At 57.8% G+C, this 20,492-nt stretch overlaps 1 protein-coding gene across 50 annotated transcripts in view; it reads right to left on the bottom strand.

Moving 5' to 3' along the window:
* Positions 1 to 171: 171 nt before the first annotated feature.
* Positions 172 to 20,492, bottom strand: part of TMEM94 (transmembrane protein 94) — an 89,148-nt gene continuing 68,827 nt past the window's right edge. For 4 of the 50 annotated variants that reach the window (XM_077968728.1, XM_077968729.1, XM_077968719.1 and 1 more), the window contains 30 exons: positions 15,651 to 15,770; positions 15,216 to 15,343; positions 14,792 to 14,928; positions 12,776 to 12,978; positions 11,985 to 12,136; positions 11,527 to 11,629; positions 11,238 to 11,324; positions 9,917 to 10,033; positions 9,510 to 9,566; positions 9,115 to 9,219; positions 8,801 to 8,965; positions 8,369 to 8,578; positions 7,477 to 7,792; positions 7,175 to 7,348; positions 6,678 to 6,780; positions 6,355 to 6,572; positions 5,436 to 5,617; positions 5,209 to 5,347; positions 4,835 to 4,950; positions 4,582 to 4,681; positions 4,153 to 4,261; positions 3,756 to 3,945; positions 3,431 to 3,508; positions 3,043 to 3,128; positions 2,386 to 2,467; positions 1,918 to 2,066; positions 1,704 to 1,798; positions 1,520 to 1,613; positions 1,173 to 1,343; positions 172 to 993 (listed from right to left, as the gene is read on the bottom strand). In XM_077968728.1, the coding sequence (XP_077824854.1) occupies positions 921 to 993; positions 1,173 to 1,343; positions 1,520 to 1,613; positions 1,704 to 1,798; positions 1,918 to 2,066; positions 2,386 to 2,467; positions 3,043 to 3,128; positions 3,431 to 3,508; positions 3,756 to 3,945; positions 4,153 to 4,261; positions 4,582 to 4,681; positions 4,835 to 4,950; positions 5,209 to 5,347; positions 5,436 to 5,617; positions 6,355 to 6,572; positions 6,678 to 6,780; positions 7,175 to 7,348; positions 7,477 to 7,792; positions 8,369 to 8,578; positions 8,801 to 8,965; positions 9,115 to 9,219; positions 9,510 to 9,566; positions 9,917 to 10,033; positions 11,238 to 11,324; positions 11,527 to 11,629; positions 11,985 to 12,136; positions 12,776 to 12,978; positions 14,792 to 14,928; positions 15,216 to 15,343; positions 15,651 to 15,770 (4,059 nt within the window). In that variant the 3' untranslated portion in view covers positions 172 to 920. 50 annotated transcript variants of the gene reach the window in all.

The following is a 20,492-nucleotide window of genomic DNA, read 5'->3' as shown; positions in this document are numbered from 1 at the left end:
TGGGCTGTGTGTTTGCCTCTGTGACGTGGGGACCCCTGACCCCAGGGGTCTCGCCTGAGCCAGACCTGAGGGACCCACCAGCGTAGATGGAGGAAGGCTGAGGCCTCCCTTTGCCAGCCACCGCCATGGGTGGGCAGACCCTGCAGTGGCCTTACAGACCAGCCACAGGTGTTTCTTAGCAATTGACACATTTTAATACAAACCAGTCTACATTCATTCCTAAAAGGCTCATTTCCAGTAAAAAATATACACCAGTAGAAACTTCTCCCAGAACTGGGGCAGAGGCTGAGGAGACCTGGGCCAGATTCCCCGAGACTGACAGGCAGCCAGCTTGAGCCAGGCACAGGAAGAGGCTCCAGGGCGAAGCGGGGCCCTGCTCCGTCTTCAGGTTCAGGCGGGAGACTCCCCCACAGAGGGAGGGAGGGGAGGCACTCGGGGCCACATCCAGGCAAGCACCACCACCCTGCCCTCCACGGCAGCCTTGGGAGTTGGACGCGTTGGCCAAGGCTGCTGCTGTTGCTTCTCCAAAGAAGGTTCGCTTCAAGGCCATGTCCAGGGACCCACGAGCAGAGGCACTGGGGGGCAAGGGATCCCCAAGGGGGCAGGGGATCCCCAAGGGGGCAGCCCACAGGTTAGGGGGTTGAGGGCCCCTCTAGGGAGCGCCTGAGGCCATACATTCAAGAGTGTCCCTGGTGAGGCCCAGAGAAGAGCCAGGACTGGCCAAGGGCCCAAGCCGTCAGCTCCTCCACAGTGAGCCCCAGGGCCCAGGAAGACAGCGGGGTCTGACACGGGGAGCTGGGCTTCCAGTGCCACGGGTGCAGCAAACCCGGAAACATTCATGATACCAACTCCCCTGTTCAGAAATGGGTCTGGCTTTAGCCCCAGGGATGGGGGCAACTACGGCCACCACAGCCAGTGGCTCAGAAGGGAGAGTTCATGCCCAGCTTAGTTTCAAACTGCAGCTTCTGTCGCTTCTGGTAGCGGACTCGGACCCTGGTGGGGCAGGAAATTAAAGTACAGGTTGGCAACGATCCTTAGACCAGGGGCCAGGGCAGGACAACAGAGGAGAAGGGAGGGATGGGCAGCGGAAAGGTGGGGGAGTGTCGCCAAGGGAGTGACTGGTTTAGGGAACACGCCTGAGCCCAGAGGGAGGCGCCCTGCTGACAGCTCACCGAATCTCATGTAGCTTCACGATCTCATTGGTCACCACCACAAGGACCAGGGACAGGCAGCCCAGGAGCCATGTCAGCAAGGGCACGTCCTCCAGGCCAAAGTGGACATGGCTGTCCCTGTGCGTCCAGAGCTGCAGGTCCACAGCCGTCTGGACCACCTGACCCAGCAGCCTGTGGGAGGCAGCGGCCCCGTGTGAGCCCTGACACTGCCTGCTTCCTGGTACAGCAGTTAGCTCAGGCAGGGCACAGTGAAACCTCTGGCCCCGGTCCCGCCCTCCAATCCTAGCCCTGCAGAAGCCCCTCTCCTCCCCAGCCCGCATTCTGCCCTCCATCCTAGCAATACTCACACCACAGGCACTGTCACGGCCCACCAGAGGTTGGTCAAGGGGCTCTTTCTCCACAGGGGCTTGGTGCGATGCACATGGGTGATGGAAATGAAGACTGGGGAAAGTGGGGCGATGTGGGGGTCAGACTTCCATAGTGGAGCTCCTCTCCCACCATCATCTGTGCCCTCCCAGGGAGCCCTCTCACCAGTGTGCAGAACAATCAGGGCGGCCGTGAGCTTCTGAGCCGACAGCAGTCCGTTGGCAAAGTCCTCAAACCAGGCTGGAGCCCTGTCGTCGTTGCTGCCAAAGTGAGGCATGGGCTCAGCCCCTCTGGGGCCGCAGGGAGGTAGGGAGGAAGGGGAGGGAGGAAGCCTTGAGGCGAGGCAGGTGATGGGTGGATCTCCGGGGCTGGGACCCACCTGGGCAGCATGATGGAGGAGCAGTTGGTGAGGTTGCGGGCCCGGGAGCTATCACAGAAGCTCTGCAGTGTGAAGCCAAAGCAGATGAGGCACGAGCTGATGGTGAGGCTGAACTTGAGCAGGAAGCAGAGCAGGAAGTAGTGCTGGGTCTGCCAGTGAACAAGGCCAGTCACTCCTGGGGCGCACAGCCCCTCTGCCGGCTGCTCCTAGCTCTTCCACGTACTCAACAGCCTCTTAGTAAATGGTCAGGCCTGGGGTATAGGGAGCTCACGCCCCAGCAAGGATCTTTCCCAGCTCTGTGCCGCCACCTCCTCTTTGATCTGGGGGAAGACTAGGAACCAAGTGCCAGCTTCCCAGTTCTGCTGAAGTCTCCCATCCAGAGCCTTCCAGATTAGCCCCTCTCTCCTCCCCCAACCCTCAGTCCCTTCCATGCTCACTTGCGAGGCTCATGGGGTCTGCTTCGCTTACCTTCTTGGGAATGGACTGGAGGTTTTTCCCTGTTGCCATAGACATGATGGAGCTATGGGGGGGCTTCCCCAGCAGAGAGATGCTGAAAAGCAGAGATCACGTAGAGGGATGGTGACAATGACCCTCTGTCCCTCAATTCTCACAGAGGGAGCCTCTAGGGAGTCTTGCGTGTGAGGTCGAGTCTGGCGAGGGGATGGAGTAAAACAAAGGCTGGGTGGCAGTGGCTCACACCTGTAATCCCAGCACTTTGGGAGGCCGAGACGGGCAGATCATTTGAGGTCAGGAGTTCAAAACCAGCCTGGCCAACATGGCAAAACCCCAACTCTACTAAAAATACAAAAATTAACCAGGCGTGGTAGTGGGCACCTATAATCGCAGCTACTCAGGAGGCTGAGGCAGGAGAATCACTTGAGCCCGGGAGGCGGAGGTTGCAATGAGCAGAGATTGCACCATTGCACTCCAGCCTGGGTGACAGAGTGAGATTCCATCTCAACAACAACAACAAAAAAAAGACAAAGGGGGTTCCCTCTATGTCTCCTGTACCAGAGGAGGTGAGCCCTGAGCAGTTCCAGAACCTTGGGCTCCTAGGGCTGCACAGTGACATCCAGACACCTCCAGCTTGGGCTTGGGGGGTGGGGAAGCTGCACGGCATCTCACCTGAGCAGAGGGTAGCAAAAGCAGGACAGCCACAGGATGTCAGTGGTACTCAGGAGTGGCGGCAGCTGGACCAGGCAAGAAAGGAACTAAACCAGGAAAGAAGCCAAGAGCCACAGTTCGATTCAGGCAAATAATAAGGGCATAGGAGCCCCTGAGCTCCCTTGCCCCAGGCCCAGATAGATGCTCACATCCTGCCAGAGGGAAGTGGGGCCGGAGGGAATACTGTTCTGCCAGTGAGTGTCATCTCCAAAAGCCCAGGGGCTTCACAGGGCTCTGGGGGCCCCTTGACTGTACTGCTACCCCCAGCCTCCCTCCTCAGATGTTCAGCTGGCCCCTGAGTGAAGGGGCGAGTGGCACGGGGGTGATGCCTGTGCGGGCCCCACCTCACCTGGATGACCACGAGAGTCAGCTGGCACTGCAGCAGGAAGAGGAAGCACTTACGGATGCCATAGGTGGCGTGCCGAGCCTAGGGACCAAGAGGGACAGATTATGGCTGGGTCTGCCTGTCCTCTCCCAGGCCCAACAGGTGACACACTTCAGCCAAGAGACAGACTCCCAGGATGCTTCTATGAGGGGAGCAGAGGCGAATGTTACTGCCTGGGAGAGCCCACTCGGAGGGCTGGGACACGAGGTCCCCCAAATAGGTCCTGTGCTGCTACTCCCACCCCGGGCGGGTCCTGCGTCTCTCCTCCTTTGCCTGCCAAAGCACCCACCTGTTCGATAAGCCGGATGATGCTGATGGTCTCCTCCTGGCGAAAGGTCAGGGAGCAGGGCAGGCTGTTGAGCTGCCCTGACAGCTGCAGGGGAGAAAGGCCATCCGAGGCCTGGGCCATGCTGGTGCTAGTGGCGTAGCCAAAGGTCTCCCAGGAGCAACGGGATGGGTACAGGGGATCCAGGGCAATGCTGCTCAGGGTGGGAGACACACACCCTTCAGCTGCATCTCCCACAGGACTGGGCACCCCACCCTCTTCTCCCACCGTGCCCAAGTGCATTGGTCCCAGCCAGGGTGAGGTCGGCCATGGTACACACCCCCAGCCCCATGCAGGCCCATCTGACCCTCTGGTGTGGGAGGTAGAGGCTGGCCCACAGGCTCCAGGGTCCCGCCCTGACCTGATGTCACTCTGGAGGAAGAGGCAGCTGTTCCGCAGGTTGGCAGAGCTGCCCAGGCAGCAGGTCACCTCCCCGTACTCTTGCATGATCTTTATCATCTCACACATGGCTGAGGACAGCATATGAGGGCACAAGAGTCAGGCAGGCAGAGCGCCATGTGGGCGCTGGGCAGACCCATGGGACAGGACAGCAGGAGGCAATGGGAGGTAGGCCCCTCTTTGAAACAACCCCACCCCCAGCAGCGGGATCATGTGAACATTGGCCCTTCTGACTCCAACCCACAAGATTCCCCAGCTGATCCCAGCCCAGGTTTCTTCACTCCCTGCATGGAAAACCTACATCCCTCCAGAGCCCACAGGGTGCCTGGGCCCAGGCAGAGCTCAGCCACAAGGACCAGGCTGCCCAAGTACCCGTGGCCACAGCACTCACTCTCCGGGGTACAGTCGGTGAAGAGGGGCACTAGCAGGGGCACGTTGTCAATGTTCTGCAGGTGGGGCCGCACTTGGTGGATACCCCGGGGCAGCTTAGCCTGGAGAAAGCAGAGATGCCGGTGGCTTCAGGATGGGGACCAGCATCCCTCCATCCCTCCCCTTCATGTGCCTGCCCACTACCTCTCTACCTCTCCCCTGGACCAGCTATGGGACCACTACAGGAACACGTGAGACAGATCCTGCCATCGTACCCGGTTGGAGTCCTCCAGGAAGCTGGGGATGTCGCTGTCCGTAGGCTGGAAGCTGATGAGGTCGGAGTGGCCCTCCTCCTCCATGAGGAGGAGCCCTTCTGCATCGTCTCGGGACACTGTGGGGACAAAAGCCTCTCCCTCACCTTGGGGCCAGCCTTCTGGGGCCCTGTCCTTGCCCTGCAGATGGCAGAGAATTTCCTGCCTCTGTGTCCACTCCTTCCTGCTGACTACTGTTTCCCACAGGGACATCACAGCCATTTCCCAAGGGAATGTATTTATCTGGAGGGCTCTTGGGAGGCTCTTCCTGGCTGTGGCTCTGAGGAGGGGAATCCTCCCACCGCCACCCCGTCCCCACCCCACGCCTTTGCCCTTACCCTGATTCAGGTCATCGTGTAGGGAGCCTGCATGGCTGGGGCTGGAGGGGGGGATCTCGGAGCCAGGCATGTCACCATTGGGCGTGAGGGAGATGTGGCAGTTCCAGCCTGTCTCCAGGCCCATTTTTTCTGCAAATACCTGTGAAGGGCAGACAGCCATGAACATATGGGTCCAAAAGCCCATGGGAGACAGAGTTAGTGGTGGCAGAGGGGATGGCTCTCCCCACCTTGCTTTTGAGCTCATCCTCCAAAGAGAAGTAGACAAAGCGGATGCAGGCGTTGACGAGCCCGTCGATGAGGCGTACGATGTCCAGCCGGGCCTGGTACTGGGAGGACACCATGCCCATGAAGATCTGGCCGCTCAGGGCCTGCATGCAGTCTTCCTTCTCCAGCACCTCCCCGATCCCTTCTTCAGGCAGGACACACAGGACACAGCCCGATCAGGACACCCAGGAACCAGCCCAGGGCCACACACACAGATGCCGCGCCCAAATCAAGGAGCACACAGGCCCCAGGGGACCACACACAGCCACGGATGCACACAGCCAAGACACACGGAGCCGACAGACACAGGAGAAAAGACAATGAAAGGTATGCATCAGTCAGGTGGCTGAATCCGAGCTGGGAGCCATGACAGGGCATGGCTTCAGCTTCTGCCCAGCCCTGCTCCAGGGCTGGGGGACCGGCCCCACCCTCAGAAATAGCTTCAATTCACGGTCTCTTGGGTTGAAAAAACCCGGGAAGTGTGTGTGTCTGGTGGGAATGGGGTGGTGTGGTGGAGCTTCTGGGCCCCTCTGCACCGGCGGGGTGAGAGACCTGGTCTCCTGTCCGATTCTGCCAAGCCTAATGCTCTATGAATGCTGCTTGGTGACTTCCCAGGAAAGCACTCTGATACATGTTACCCACTTGAGCATCACAACCAACCAGTGAGGCAGGCCAAGTGAGCACCGCTGATAAGGGAGGAAACTAAGGGACTCCCCATGTCACTGGATAGAGTGCCGCACTGGCACCCCAGCCTGGGGCTGCGGCCACTGCACCCTTTGCTGTGGGGGGTGCCAGCGCCCTACAGAAGCCCTCCCTGCTCCTGGGCTTCTGCAGCCCAAGGGAGCCCCAGCACCAGCCCCGCTGGACAGACGCACGAGGTACCGTCAGAGCTCCAGCTGCTGCGGCGGGCGCTCTGCTTGATGGGGATGGTGCTGGGCAGCTCGCACATGGTGAAGATGCTGCTTTGGCCAGGCACCTGTACCAGCTCGATGCACTTGCCATTGAGCTGAGAGGACAGGGCGCAGTTCATGGGCTTGTAGGCGAAGGCAGAGCAATACCCAGACAGGCAGGCTCGCTGGTAGAAGTCCAGCACTTTCTTTCTGCCAGGGAAGCAGGTGGAGGTGAGGTGAGCGGTCCCGCCTGTGAAGGGCAGGTGCCCCGGCAGAGTGACTGCTCTTGCTGCTGGCACATGCTTCCTCACCCACCTGTCAGATCCCGAGAGAGGGTAGATGTCAGCTCCGTCCCAGAAGTCTGTGCAGGCTTCTAAGACCACATCAGCGGTGCCATGGGACAGCATCTGCTCTGTGCCTGGGGGAACAGAGTTCAAACCCTGAGTGTCGCTACCTAGCCCCAGCCCTCACTCTGACCTGACAGGCAACACACTGTCCTCCTGGAGAAGGGCGCTGAGGAGCCCCTGCCAGAGGAGGAGACTCCCTGGGACTCACGATCAACAAGGGTCTGCAATGCCACTGGGCTTGGAATGCAGACACCATATTCCCATCCTTTGGACAATCCCGGCCTCTGGAGTCAACACCATCCCAGCCCTGGTCCCCAAGTCCAGCCCCTGCCACAGTGGAGCACTTGGAATCAGTCTACTTTTCATCTGCCCAGGCCTCCCTAGCAATGGGTGGAGTTGGGTAGAGCCCCCCTGCCAAGCTCTGGAAGGTTTGGCCTGATGCTGGCCGAGGTAGCCAGGGCTCACTGGTGGTGGTGTCTTTAATGAAGAGGCTGATCATGTGGCTGAGGGGAGGCCGCCGCTTGGTGACACAGGAGAGCCGCCCCAGGGATGTCTCCTTCATTGTCTCAGCACTGGGGAGGCGGTACAGCGCCAGGTGGTTCTCCTGCTTGAAGAGCTCCTTGGCCCCAGGAGTGAAGCCTGCGGGGCAAGGAACAGGAACTTAGGGCCATGCCATGCCAGGTCCATTAAGTCCCATGAGGAGTCAGTACTGGACCTCTTCTAGGAGGCAGGTCCAGCCAGCCATCCCCTGCCACAGGGGCCCATACCAATGAGGCGGGCAAGCTCGCAGAGGCCCCAGGGCACATGCACGGGCAGCACGGCACTGTGGCTCTCTTGCAGGGCGATGTTGCACAGGTGGTCGGAGAATCGGCACAGGCGCTCGGTGACGCTGGCATTACACAGATTCAGCAGCACGTTGAGGCCCAGGGGTTTGAGGGAGGTGAGGTGCAGCTGCCAGTTGGAGTCATCAAACTGGATGCAGGAGGGGTTCTGCTGGTCCTGGGACAGGCTCAGCATCTCCAGGTGGTAGTCACACACAAAGTCCTCTGCTTCGTAGGGGTCGCTCTCCATCCCGGGCTGGGTCTGGGGGAAACATGGACAGGAGCCTCAGCCTGGGAGAGGGTGCGGGGGAAGCCAGCACTGGCTCCACCCACCTCCCAAGGCTGGGGAGGGCTCCTGCCCCTGAAATGCGCTCTTCCCAAGAGAGAGCTCCTGCTCACTCTCTTCCACTCCCCTCCCTCCTGAAATCTGCTTCCTGTCCTTCTTGGGCTCCTGTCTGCTTCTAGGAAGTATTAATATATCTCATGACACTGGCAGGAGCCAAAAAGAGGGGTGGCCAGACCAAAGAGGACACAGTTGAGGGATCTTTTGTGGCCAGGGAACATCTCTAAGAGGGAACCCCGGGCTATGTGTGTTTGGAAGGTTCCAATAGGGACACCAGTGATTGCGACCACGAGAATGGAAGGGTGGGGGAGGCTCCGCCTACTTCACGGCAGAGACTTGGGGAGGGCCTTGGGGGCCACTGGCCTAGGCTGGAGGTGCTGGGATGGAGGGCAGAGACGCCTGCTCTTTCAGACCCTGTGGTGCCAGGCTGGCCAGGGAGGCCAGGACAGCCTGTGGCTGAGGGCGTGGCTGCCCCGTGCCACCTCCTCCTCTCACCTTGCTGGGCTCTTCTTCGCCACCCTCAGTGTCCCTGCTGAAGCTCACGTTGGAGCCAGATGGGTGTTTGCTGCGGCCGTGCGCTCTGTGGTGTGAGTAGGGCTCGGGGGGCTTGGGAGCCTCGCCAGGCCAGTCGCCACGCTCCTGCTCGCTGGAAAGGTGCAGAGCGTTGTTCAGGGAGCCAGCCAGGAGGGCGTCTCGCTCATGGGGCTGAAGAGAATGAGGAGCACAGGCTAGGACCAGTGGCTCCCATGGCCCGGGGAGGCAGAATACTTGTAGGTCCCCTGGCTGCCTTGTCTTCACCTCACCTGCCCAGAAGCAGATCCTAATGGTGCTGAACCCTCCTTCGCCCTCCTAAACCTCACCCTCCCTGGCCAGGCTCCAAGGCTAAATAGCCTGGCCCAGAGTCGGGCCCATGGGAGCCGGCCGTACCTCCTCCTCTACCTCAGGATGGCAGAAGGAGCGGGTGGATAGGCCATCGGTGAGGTCCTCATGGCTGCTGTGAGGGGGCTCCACCTTCCCGCTGAAGAACAGTACAGTCTCTGGGCTGGGATTTGGCCAAGACAGGATCCCCTGTTTGTCCACACAGCATAGGACCTGCATGGAAAGCGTTTGGGATAGGAAAGGAGCCTGGCATTGGCCCACCCTGCCCAGGGGCCACTCAAGCGGCAGGTGGGCAGCCCAGGCCCAGCCAGAGAGCAGGGCGGGCACAACAGGTGCCTCCTCCCCGCAAGGCCCACCCTCACCGTGACGGAGCCCAGGCTGTGCAGCAGGCTGGAACTGTGGCTCAGCGTTGGCGACGTCCCCCGGAGCACCCTCAGGAAGTGGCCCCAAATGCAGCGCAGCATTTCCTGGTGAGAGAGAGGAAGTCTGCAAGGCCATTTAGGGCTCAGCCTCATTTCCCTGGAGATGGCCTCTAGGGGGAAATCCAGGGGAGCACCACGAAGTTGGGGTGGAGAGGCACTTCTCTAGGGCAGGGCGTGCACACATTATGGGAACAGGCCCAGGTTATGTCCACATGTAACGGGTGGACATGGGGCTCCAAGAGCCCGATTGGAGGCTTTAAGGCCAAAAACAGGGGAGTCCCAGGGTTGTGGCTATAGGGACCTGCAAGAGAAGCCATCCCGGGTCAGCATTGTACCTGAGAGGAGACAGCCTCCGTATAGCTGCTGAGAGTGTCCTCTGAGAACTTAGCCAGCTGCACGGAGAGAGGGTAGGTCCTCAGTGAGGAAAAAGCCGCCTTCACACAGGTCTCCCCAAGCTGGCAGAGGTGGGGCCCACACCAGCGGGGCTCCCAACCCCTTTGGTAAAGGGCCCGGGCCGTCCTGACTCCCCACCTGGTGGAAGCCAGGGTAGACTTTCACCCACACCCAGGGCCTGGCCTAGGGGCCCTTCTGGAATGGAGAGGGCCCGAGGCCTGGAGAGCTGCCCAGGCTGACCAACACGCCGAGCCCAAAGTGGGGCTGGACTTCTGCCCCTGTCCTCTGGCACAGCCAACTCCCTCTTTTTGTTCCTGTCACTTCCCCCAGACGCCTTGGAAAAACCTACCAGGGAGCTGGGTGAGGCCTTGCTCATCTGGGCCAGGACACGGGCCTCTCCACAAGCGGTTGCCAGAACCCAGAGGACTGGAAAGAGCAGGGGGAGGATGGGCAGGACGCCATTCACCTGGGAAGGAGCGGACCACACAGACGGCTCCTGAGCTCTGGGCCTGGGGAGGAGGGAAGGGAAGGGCTGCCCTGGCCCCACGGCCATTCCCTGGGCAGGAAGGGCCAGCTCTCTCACGGGCAGGAATGGAAAGAAGGGAAAGAGGTGTTCTTTTTTTTTTTTTGAGATAGAGTCTCGCTCTGTCGCCAGGCTGGAGTGCAGTGGTGTGATCTCGGCTCACCGCAACCTCCGCTTCTCGGGTTCAAGTGATTCTCCTACCTCAGTCACCCGAGTGGCTGGGACTACAGGCGCGCACTACCATGCCCAGCTAATTTTTATATTTTTAGTAGAGACGGGGTTTCACCATGTTGGCCAGGATGGTCTCGATCTCTTGACCTCATGATCTGCCCGTCTCGGCCTCCCAAAGTGCTGGGATCACAGGCGAGAGTCCCCGTGCTTGGCTGGAAAGAGGTATTCTTTTTTTTTTTTTGAGATGGAGTTTCACTCTATCGCCCAGGCTGGAGTGCAGTGGCCGGATCTCAGCTCACTGCAAGCTCCGCCTCCTGGGTTTACGCCATTCTCCTGCCTCAGCCTCCCGAGTAGCTGGGACTACAGGTGCCCGCCACCGCACCCAGCTAGTTTTTTTGTATTTTTTTTTTCTTTTTTTTTGAGACGGAGTCTCGCTCTGTGGCCCAGGCTGGAGTGCAGTGGCCGGATCTCAGCTCACTGCAAGCTCCGCCTCCCGGATTTATGCCATTCTCCTGCCTCAGCCTCCCGAGTAGCCGGGACTACAGGCGCCTACCACCTCGCCCGGCTAGTTTTTTTTTTGTATTTTTTAGTAGAGACGGGGTTTCACCGTGTTAGCCAGGATGGTCTCGATCTCCTGACCTTGTGATCCGCCCATCTCGGCCTCCCAAAGTGCTGGGATTACAGGCTTGAGCCACCGCGCCCGGCCTTTTTGTATTTTTTAGTAGAGACGGGGTTTCACCGTGTTAGCCAGGATGGTCTCGATCTCCTGACCTTGTGATCTGCCCGTCTCGGCCTCCCAAAGTGCTGGGATTACAGGCTTGAGCCACCACGCCCGGCCAAGAAAGAGGTGTTCTTAAGCTGAAGTTTAAGGGGACCTCTGGGCTGCAGAGAGGGAGGGGACAGCCAGGATACTAGGAGAAGAGCCAGCCCTGCGGGTCGGAGGGAAGCATGACAGAGAGGACAGGGCGGTCCTTGCCTGGAGCTGCAGGAGGGTGTACTGCCAGGAAGTGACCCCCGGGGCACTGAAGATGAAGCGCAGGGCATTGGTGATGAGGAAGCCGGCCTGTTGGGAACAGCAGAGGCACAGCCTTGACCCCGCCCCTCTAGAGCGTCATAGGCACTGCCATTTTCCTTCCTTTGCTACTCCACAGGCTGGCTCGCTCAGCGACCCTCTGCATTCACTCCCGCTCACGTGAGTGGCCCTGAGACTCCCCCCACCAAGTCCAGCCCTCTCCTCTGCCCGTGCAGCCCCCTGCTGCACGCACCAGGACCACAGGCACAGCATAGTGTAGCATCACCGACTGCACTGTGAACCGCTCATTGTCCAGGGCGGTGACTGGTCGGGACAGGGCCATGTCCAGGCACCACCTGCAGAAAGAAGTGACTGTCAATCTCACTTGGCAAAGAGGTCAGAAACCTACAACTTGGGAGGATTCTGGGCTTCTCTGCCAGATACCGCTTCTTCAAGCACCGTGAGTCCTGCAGTTCCATGCTCTGCCCTGGCCCTAGCCCATGTTCACCTCCAGAGCTGTTCCCTCAGTGTAGAGATTGGGAGAGGGCACCACCCAGTCTAAGAATTCTCACAAGATGCTGGAGACAGGAGCCTAAGGAGATGCCTGCCCTCAAAAGAACCTCGAGATGAATGGGACCCCTTCCTTGTCAGTCTCATCCCCCTCTTCACAGAAGGCACCAGGGACAGCAGGAGGCGGGGCGGCACCCCTACCTGATGTTGTCAATCACAGGGGTCTCAAGGACACGGAAAAGCCGGTGCTGCTGGGGGCTCTGTGGCCCTCTCTCCACTTCTCCCCGGGGCGAGGGTGGAGGGGAGAAGGGGGGGAAGAGGTCTCCTGGCTCCAGGACAATGTGCTCATCATCCTGCAGGTAGCAAGTGGGAGAGTGGGGGCAACGAGAGGGTCCTATCAGGGGTCACTCTTCCTGGACAATTCAGCTAACTACAGACATTCCCTGGGGTTAGGCGCCATCAGCCCAGAGTCTACTGGGGCAGGTCCTGTGGGACTAGACTCTTAGCGAGAATAAAGAACAGCATAGGGGGCCGGACATGGTGACTCACACCTGTAATCCCAGCACTTTGGGAGGCTGAGGCAGGTGGATCACTTGAGGTCAGGAATTCGAGACCAGCCTGGCCAACATGACGAAACCCTGTCTCTACCAAAAACTACAAAAATTAGCCAGGTGAGGTATGGTGGCACATGCCTGTAATCCCAGCTACTAGGGAGGCTGAGGTGGGAGAATCACTTGAACCCAGGAGGCAGAGGCTTCAGTGAGCTAAGATCGTGCCACTGTACTCCAGCCTGGGCGACAGGGTGAGACCCTATCTCAAAAAACAAAACAAAACAAAACAAAACAGCAGGGTGGAGGAAGATGTTCCAGAGCCTGTGCCAAAAACCAAGTGAGCTGGCCAGGAAGCTTCAGGATGAAGTCTGAGGACCCTCCCATTATTGCCTGTGGATGCTCCCACCGCATTTCCAGGGGAGAAGGAAAGCCTCAAGTTACCTTGATCCCCCTCAGAGAAGCAAACGATTCCTGGCCAGGCCTCAAAGCTATGATGTCTCCTTCAACCAGCAGGCTGACTGGCAGGTTGACCAGGTGTCCATCTCTGTAGGCCCAGTGCAGGGACCAGGATGGTGCAAAGGGCATGTGGAGGTCTGGATACATGGCACTGGGCCACTGGATCTCCCTGCCATCCCTGAGGGCATCTGAGGGGAATGGAAAGAGGGAAACCACCCTCTCGGCCATGGCCCTGCACCCCGGTCAGGTACAGCAGCACTGTCTGCCCACTTCCTCTCCCAGGAGGTCCATGGCAAACCCTCCAGTTGTTCCAACACTTCCCTGCTTTCAAGGACGCCTCCCTTGTGAAGCCCTACCTGGCCACTCCAGCCCCAGAGCCTCTACCTCCTCTCAACACCTGGAGCTGTCATTCTTTGTACCCCCCTCCCATTCAGATACACTTCACAAACACTGCGGAGGGTCTGTGAGGGGTGCAGGGTGGAGACAACAACATGGCTCCTCAAGGAGCCTCAACCCAGTGGGGCAGATGAGACATATGGACAGGAAACTCCAAACAAGGCAAACACGGCTAAGCATTAACAAAGATCCCTGTGCTGCAGGAGTCCAGAAGAGGGAGCAAACCGATTTGCTGGGGCGATCAGAGATGGCTTCCTGGAAGAGGAATTACTGGGGATGGGCCTGGAAGAATGGGTGAGATTTTGTCAGCTGGAGATGAGTGAGGGAGAAGCTCCCCAGCAGAGAACAGTGGAGAGAGGCACAGGGGCAGAGGCTGATACACAGCGGGCCTAGGACTGGTGAGTAGTTTTAATGTAAGAATGAGGAGGAAGAGAAGAGGCTTGGCCGGGCGCGGTGGCTCAAGCCTGTAATCCCAGCACTTTGGGAGGCCGAGGCGGGTGGATCACGAGGTCAGGAGATCGAGACTATCCTGGCTAACATGGTGAAACCCCGTCTCTACTAAAAATACAAAAAACTAGCCGGGCGTGGTGGCGGGCGCCTGTAGTCTCAGCTACTTGGGAGGCTGAGGCAGGAGAATGGCGTGAACCCGGGAGGCGGAACTTGCAGTGAGCCGAGATCACGCCACTGCACTCCAGCCTGGGAGACACAGCGAGACTCCGTCTCAAAAAAAAAAAAAAAAAGAGAAGAGGCTGGAGAGGAAGGTGGGCCTGTGTTGGAAGCTCTGGGAGGCCACATGTGCCTCTGGGATGGCTTCCATAAGCAAGAAGGAGCCACTGATGCTCCTGGGCAGGAGACTAAGCTCTGGAAAGCAGGGCCCGTCTTTTGCCATCAGCATTGCACTCCCAGTGCCTGGCACATGGTTGCAATTAACCATCTCAGAATGAAAGGACAAACTCTCACTTGGCAACTAAATGTCCACTACCCAGTTCTGTTGGAGAAAGTCTCATGAGCGGGTGCTGCTTCTCCCACAGCACCTGCCCTGGACATGCCCCTGGACAGCAGGAGCCACCGTCCCTCAAAAGAGCCTCAACAACCCTCAATCCGCAGCCAAGCTGCATAAACATCACCTGAATGAAAGGCCAAGCAGAAATCCAAGCAACTCCCTTCCCTTTTGGAACTGGGCTGCTCCATCTCAGGCTCCCAGCCCCCTACCCCACCACAATTCCTGCAGGTATCTCTGCCCACCTCCCCATGTCTCCCGGCACAGTACACCAGACAAGATGGACTTGAACGAGAAAACTTCAACCATCTTCCTGCCACATGAGAGGTCTTCCCTGTTAGTTTCCCAACACGAGCCAGCCCGCAGGCCCACCTGCCACCGTTGGCCTTCCTGCCCGCCCAGCCTCTGCCTGGGCACCCACCACCATCCCACAGCTCTCACTGCCCTGCTCAAAAGAAGGTGGGCATCCTTCTAACTCCCCAGATGACAACAGCCCCTGCAAGGCCACAGGCGACCCGTCTGTGCTGGGGTGCATGAGGGGAGCCCTCAGGGCTTTGATATGTCCGGTCATCTTTTCCCATCAATATTCCTGCCCTTGACCTCACCTTGGATTTGGTCAATGATCCCTCGCAGCCTCCGCTCTACCTCCCGACGCTTCAGCCGGTCTTGCCGCCCGATGAGCACAAGGTTGAGAAGCAGCAACAGGAACAAGGCCGAGGCGTTCACCAGCCCTACCCCACGGCTGGCGGGAGGAAAGAGAGGGGCACCCACAGGGAATGAGGGCTTGCCCACCCAGCAGCCCCCGGGTCACAGCTCCCTCCCACCCCAGTCCCTTGTGGAAAGTGTCCCGTTCTGGTGCCCTGACACCAGCTAGGCCTCTGACCCCAGTCAAGGGACTGAGGAGGTTCCCTTACATACCAGGAGCAGCTTGGGGGTGACAGCCCCCCTTGGAGCCCTGGCCGTCCCAGGTGCTGCAGCAGGACGGACAGGACAGCTGGAAAGGTTGGGGAGCAGCCTCTGGGTGCATACCTCCCAGCCGGCTGGCCCCCACAGCAGCCCAGCAGCAGCAGCACAGCCAGTAGCATGAGTGAGGCCCCCGGCCAGTGGAAGCAGGAGCAGCGGTTACTGTGGTGGAGGAAGCTACTTCTCCACACCTCCTGGGAAGGGACAGGGAGGGGACAATGTCCCATTCCAATCTGGCCGCCTCCCCCAGCACCCCCCCCAGCCCCCATGGCCACCTTGATCCCCTCCCTTTGACCTTGGCCGGCCTCCATCCTGTTGGGCTCCTGCAGCAAGCAGGCTCAGGAGCCACTCTGAGGGGAACCCCGGCTTCTTTCTAACATTTCATGAGGCCTCAGTTGGGTCACACCATCCAGGGAGACGGTGCATCAGAGTCCTGAGAAGGGGCCTCCCACTTCCCTGCCATCTCAGCCAGGCTCTGGTGGTCCCGAGAAAAAGCTTCACCTTCCAGGTCAGACACTTCTTCCGCTCCCTGAGATGTCCTTCCAGCACTGCCTCCAGCTGCTCCTTCAGGACGCTGAGGGCCTTCCGCGTGGACAGGCCCAGGGCCGAGGGAGGCTCGCCCTACAGGCAAGCAGGAGGCGTTGGGCATCACTGCCAGGCTGAGGCTGTGCAAGGCACGCGGGCCCCAACCCTCCCCTTCCCTGGCCCTTCATCCTTCCCCTCCTCTGGGATCCTCACATCTCTTCCCCTACCAGCTCTGGCCCCTCAAGGTGTGACCATGTCCATCTCCACTAAATTACAAACTGTTCAAGTGCACAGCCTCCTACCCTACTCTTTACAGCTAAGTTAAAAAACAAAACAACTTTTTCTTTTATTGCATGTTCCCCAACTCACTTTCCCCACTGCCACCAGTGAGCTCCCTGCCCACCCAGCTTGTGCTCACCACTGATCTCCCAATTTATTGCAAGGGGGCCAACCTTTGATTGTATGGACAATTTTATTTTTTTTTAGATGGAGTCTTGCTTAGTCTCCTAGGCTGGAGTGCAGTGGCGTGATCTTGGCTCACTACAACCTCTGCCTCCTGGGTTCCAGTGATTCTCCCGCCTCAGCCTCCCAAGTAGCTGGGATTACAGGCACACACCACCACGCCTGGCTAATTTTCTGTATTTTTAGCGGAGACGAGGTTTCGTCATGTTGGCCTTGAACTCCTGGCCTCAAGTGATCTGCCTGCCTTGGCCTCCCAAAGTGCTGGGATTACTGGCGTAAGCCACCACACCTGGCCTAAAATAGATCTGTTTTTAAATGGAGAGAGGGAAACTAACATAGAGATGCTATCTTTTGGCCCAGCGTGGTGGCTCACGCCAGTAATCCCAGCACTTTGGGAGGAGGATCACTTGGGCCCAGGAGGTCAAGGTTGTAGTGAGCTGTGATTGTGCCACTGCACTTCAGCCTAAATGACAAAATGAGACCCTGTCTCAAACAACAACAACAAAAAGAGATGCTAGCATTTCATTGTTCCTAGGAAAGACATGAAGGAAAAACCTTCAAACTCTGTGAGGGACGGAGGGAGGGAAGAAGGGGGCAGGGGAGGAAAAAAACCCACCATCTTCTGTAACTACCATTTCATGAAAGAGAGGATATTGTAACACTAAAATATTAGAAAAAAAGGCAGCTATTCCCAGGGCAGGACTGTGCAGAGGCACACTCCCATCTCACCAAGGATGAGTGGGACACGGTGTGGATGGGGTAGACCCCGACGATGCAGGGACCAACCACGTCATCTTAGGCGACCTTGTGGCCCAGCCTCTCCCTGTCAGGACTCCCCCATTCCTGGCTTCTCTCCTGTTTTCTCCTTTGACTGTTCTTCCCCATCCGTCTACCCCACAGGCCACCTAGGACACATTACCACCCTCTGTAGGTTTCCAGAGCAACCTCATCCACAGTCATGGATCACCTGCCACCAACAAGCCTACAACTCCTATTTTACTTCAAGTCTGACCACTACCCTGAATGTGGATCCGTCTGCTGAATGGGCCTATAGCTGCTTCACAGGGACCTAGGAGTCAATATGTCCAAAAACCCGAACTTGGGCCGAACATGGTGGCTCACACCTGTAATCCCAGCACTTTGGGAGGCTGAGACAGGTAGATCACTTGAGGTCAGGCGTTTGAGACCAGCCTGGCCAGTCCAACATGGTGAAACCCCATCTCTACTAAAAACACAAAAATTAGCTAGGCATGGTGGCGCATGCCTGTAATCCAAGCTGCTTGGGTGGCTGAGGCATGAGAATCACTTGAACCCGGGAGGCAGAGGTTGCAGTGAGCCAAGATCATGCCACTGCACTCCAGCCTGGGTGACAGGGCCAGATTCTGTCTCAAAAAAAAAAAAAAAAAGAAAAGAAGCCGAGCGTGGTGGCTCACGCCTATAATCCCAGCATTTTGGGAGGCCAAGGCGGACGGATCACCTGAGGTCAGGAGTTCGAGACCAGCCTGACCAACATGGAGAAACCCCATCTCTACTAAAAATACAAAAAATTAGCTGGGTGTGGTGGTACATGCCTGTTATCCCAGCTACTCGGGAGGCTGAGGCAGGAGAATCACTTAAACCCGGGAGGTGGCGGTTGCGGTGAGCCGAGGTCGCACCATTGCACTGCAGCCTAGGCAACAAGAGTGAAACTCCATCTCAAAAAAAAAAAAAAAAACTTGAACTTGCCACCTGGCTCTACTGCCAGAGTCACCTTTCCTCCCATAGTGACCGTCTCACCCAATCACGTCTAGAACATTCCAAACCCTGGCCTTATGCTTGCCCAAACTCTACCCCACGCTCTCTAACTTTTCCAAACCCACTGGAACACCTTGGCCAGTGCAGGGCATGCCTGGTTGGTCAAATGACCTATTTACCCTTAAAATCAAGTCCGATTCTTGCGTGTGCTCCTGGAGGCCCTTCAGACGTGCCAGCCTCTCTGGCCTCCTTTCCTGCTCCTTCTGGCACGAGCCGAGCCCCTCCAGCTCATGTTCATATACTTGATGTGTTTCTCAGCCAGAAACACGTGCCCCACCCCAAACAACTCTTGCTTCTCCTTCAAGACTCAGCTCAAACATCACCTCCTCTGGGACATTTTCCCAAAACCCGGGGCTGCACTTCAGTGGAGGTTTACATGTCAATGGTGTCCTGGGCAACCTGGCCTGCAGCCTGCACCTTACACAACTGTAATCACAGATTGACATGCCTGCTCTCCCGCCAGACTGCAAATTCCTTAAAAACAGGCTCTGAATTCTTCCATTTCCACACACCCTCACCATCCAACTGCTAAGACAGTGCATGGCACACACAAGCTCAATGAATACTTGCTGAATGAATGAATGAATGCAATGATCCCAATGAAACAGCAACAGGAACAACCCGAGGCATTCCGCAGCTTAGTGAAGGCTTCACCTTAATCGGGACTGTCAGCCCAAAATCTGTAGCTGAGACACCACAGCTTTTAAAAATGTGGATGTCTAGGCCCCACTCCGGACCTACCAAACCAAAATTTCTGGGGATAAAGAGAATCCCATTATATATATATACACACACACACACACGTATACACATATATACACACACACACATATACACATATATATATACACACACACACACACATATATATATATGTATATTTTTTTTTAATTGAGACAGGGTCTTGCTCTGCTGCCCAGGCTGGATGCAGTGGCATGGACATGCATCCATCCTCTCAGGCTCCAGCAATCTTCCTGCCTCAGCCTACGGAGTGGCTGAGACTACACCCAGCTAATTTTCTTTGCTTTTTTTTTTTTTTCTTTTTTGAGACGGAGTCTCACTCTGTCACCCAGGCTGGAGTGCAATGGCATAATCTCGGCTCACTGCAACCTCTGCCACCTGGGTTCAAGAAATTCTCCTGCCTTAGCCTCCCGAGTAGCTGGGACTACAGGCACACGCCACCACGCCCAGCTAATTTTTTTTTGTATTTTAGTAGAAACGGAGTTTCACCATGTTGCCCGGGCTGGTCTCAAACTCCTGAGCTCAGGCAATCTGCCTGCCTCAGCCTCCCAAACTGCTAGGATTACAGGTGTGAGCCACTGCGCCTGGCCCTTTGCATTTTTTTTTGTAGAGATGGGGCCTTGATATGTTGCCCAGGCTGGTCTTGAACTGCTGACCTCAAGCAATCCTCCCTTCTCAGCCTGCTAAAGTGCTCTGATTATAGGCGTGAGCCACCACACCCCAGCTCTGAGGCCTTCGGACAAAGAAGAGCCCCATGGAAGGCAGCACCTGAAGGAGAAGTGAGTCTTTCCAGGGCCACCTGAGAAGCATCCATGTGAGCTTCCATCCGGAAAACCTCCTGAGCAAGCAGAGCGAATCCCTAGACCTCAGGCACCAGGAAAGGGATTTTGGGCAGCCACGGAGGAGGCTCGGCCACAGGCTGTGGGGCTGGGGACCCCTGGCTGCCTCGTCTCACTGCCCTCCCTGCCCCCTATGCTGCGGCCCACAGTTCTGTCTCCCAGAGTCCTGCCCTGGCTGTGCCCTCTAGCCTTCTGGACTTACTCCTTCCTGCCTATCTCCACACACACCCCCTCCTCGGCAACTTAGCCTCAGCCCTGGCAGGGTGCACATCCCATAACTAAGAGTGGCTTCTGGGCGCGGGGGTGCTGTCCCCCTGCCACAGGATGCAACCAAGTGGAGCCCCCAGTGCTGGCCTGAGGGACAGGGCCTGGCTTCCAAAGTGGGCCTGGCCCCAGGATTCCCCAGCTCCCTTGCCTAAATCTCCCCTAATCCTGCTCTCCACAGTGGCTTTGGGGGATTAGAAAGATAAGAGCTGCCTCTTCCCAGAGGGGATAAACTGGTTATTTCAGCTCAGAAAGAAATGGCCTTCCGGGCGGGGGCCTCACACCCCCACATGGGTAAATACTGTGCTCCAACGCACCCACCCGCCTTTGGCAAGGATCCTGAGGTCTCCCAAAGAGGCCATGGGCCAGGGCAAATGAATGCCTGTACCTGTCCTACTGCCTCCCGGAGCTCCTGACATGGAGGGAAGGAACGCTTAAGGGAGGGTTGTAAGGGAGGAAGAGAAACAGGAAGAGGAGACGATAGGCCTTCTCCTGTCTGTGGGCATGAATGTCTGTTCCTTCCACCCCAGGGAAGACGAGGATCTAGGAGACAGACGCTGTACACTGAGACCCCAGGCCTCCAGTGCCTTCCCCGCAGGCTCAGCCTTCTGAGCTTCCTCACCACAGAGATGGATGTGAGTGTTCCCAGGACGGAATGACCCATGCCTGGGCCTGGCCTCCAGACATGATCAAGTGAGAAACTTACTGGAGGCAGGAA

The sequence above is a fragment of the Macaca mulatta genome, chromosome 16 (genome assembly GCF_049350105.2).
Source record: "Macaca mulatta isolate MMU2019108-1 chromosome 16, T2T-MMU8v2.0, whole genome shotgun sequence".
Taxonomy (NCBI): domain Eukaryota; kingdom Metazoa; phylum Chordata; class Mammalia; order Primates; family Cercopithecidae; genus Macaca; species Macaca mulatta.
Note: the sequence above shows the minus strand (reverse complement) of the source record. Positions and strands in the feature narration are given on the sequence as shown.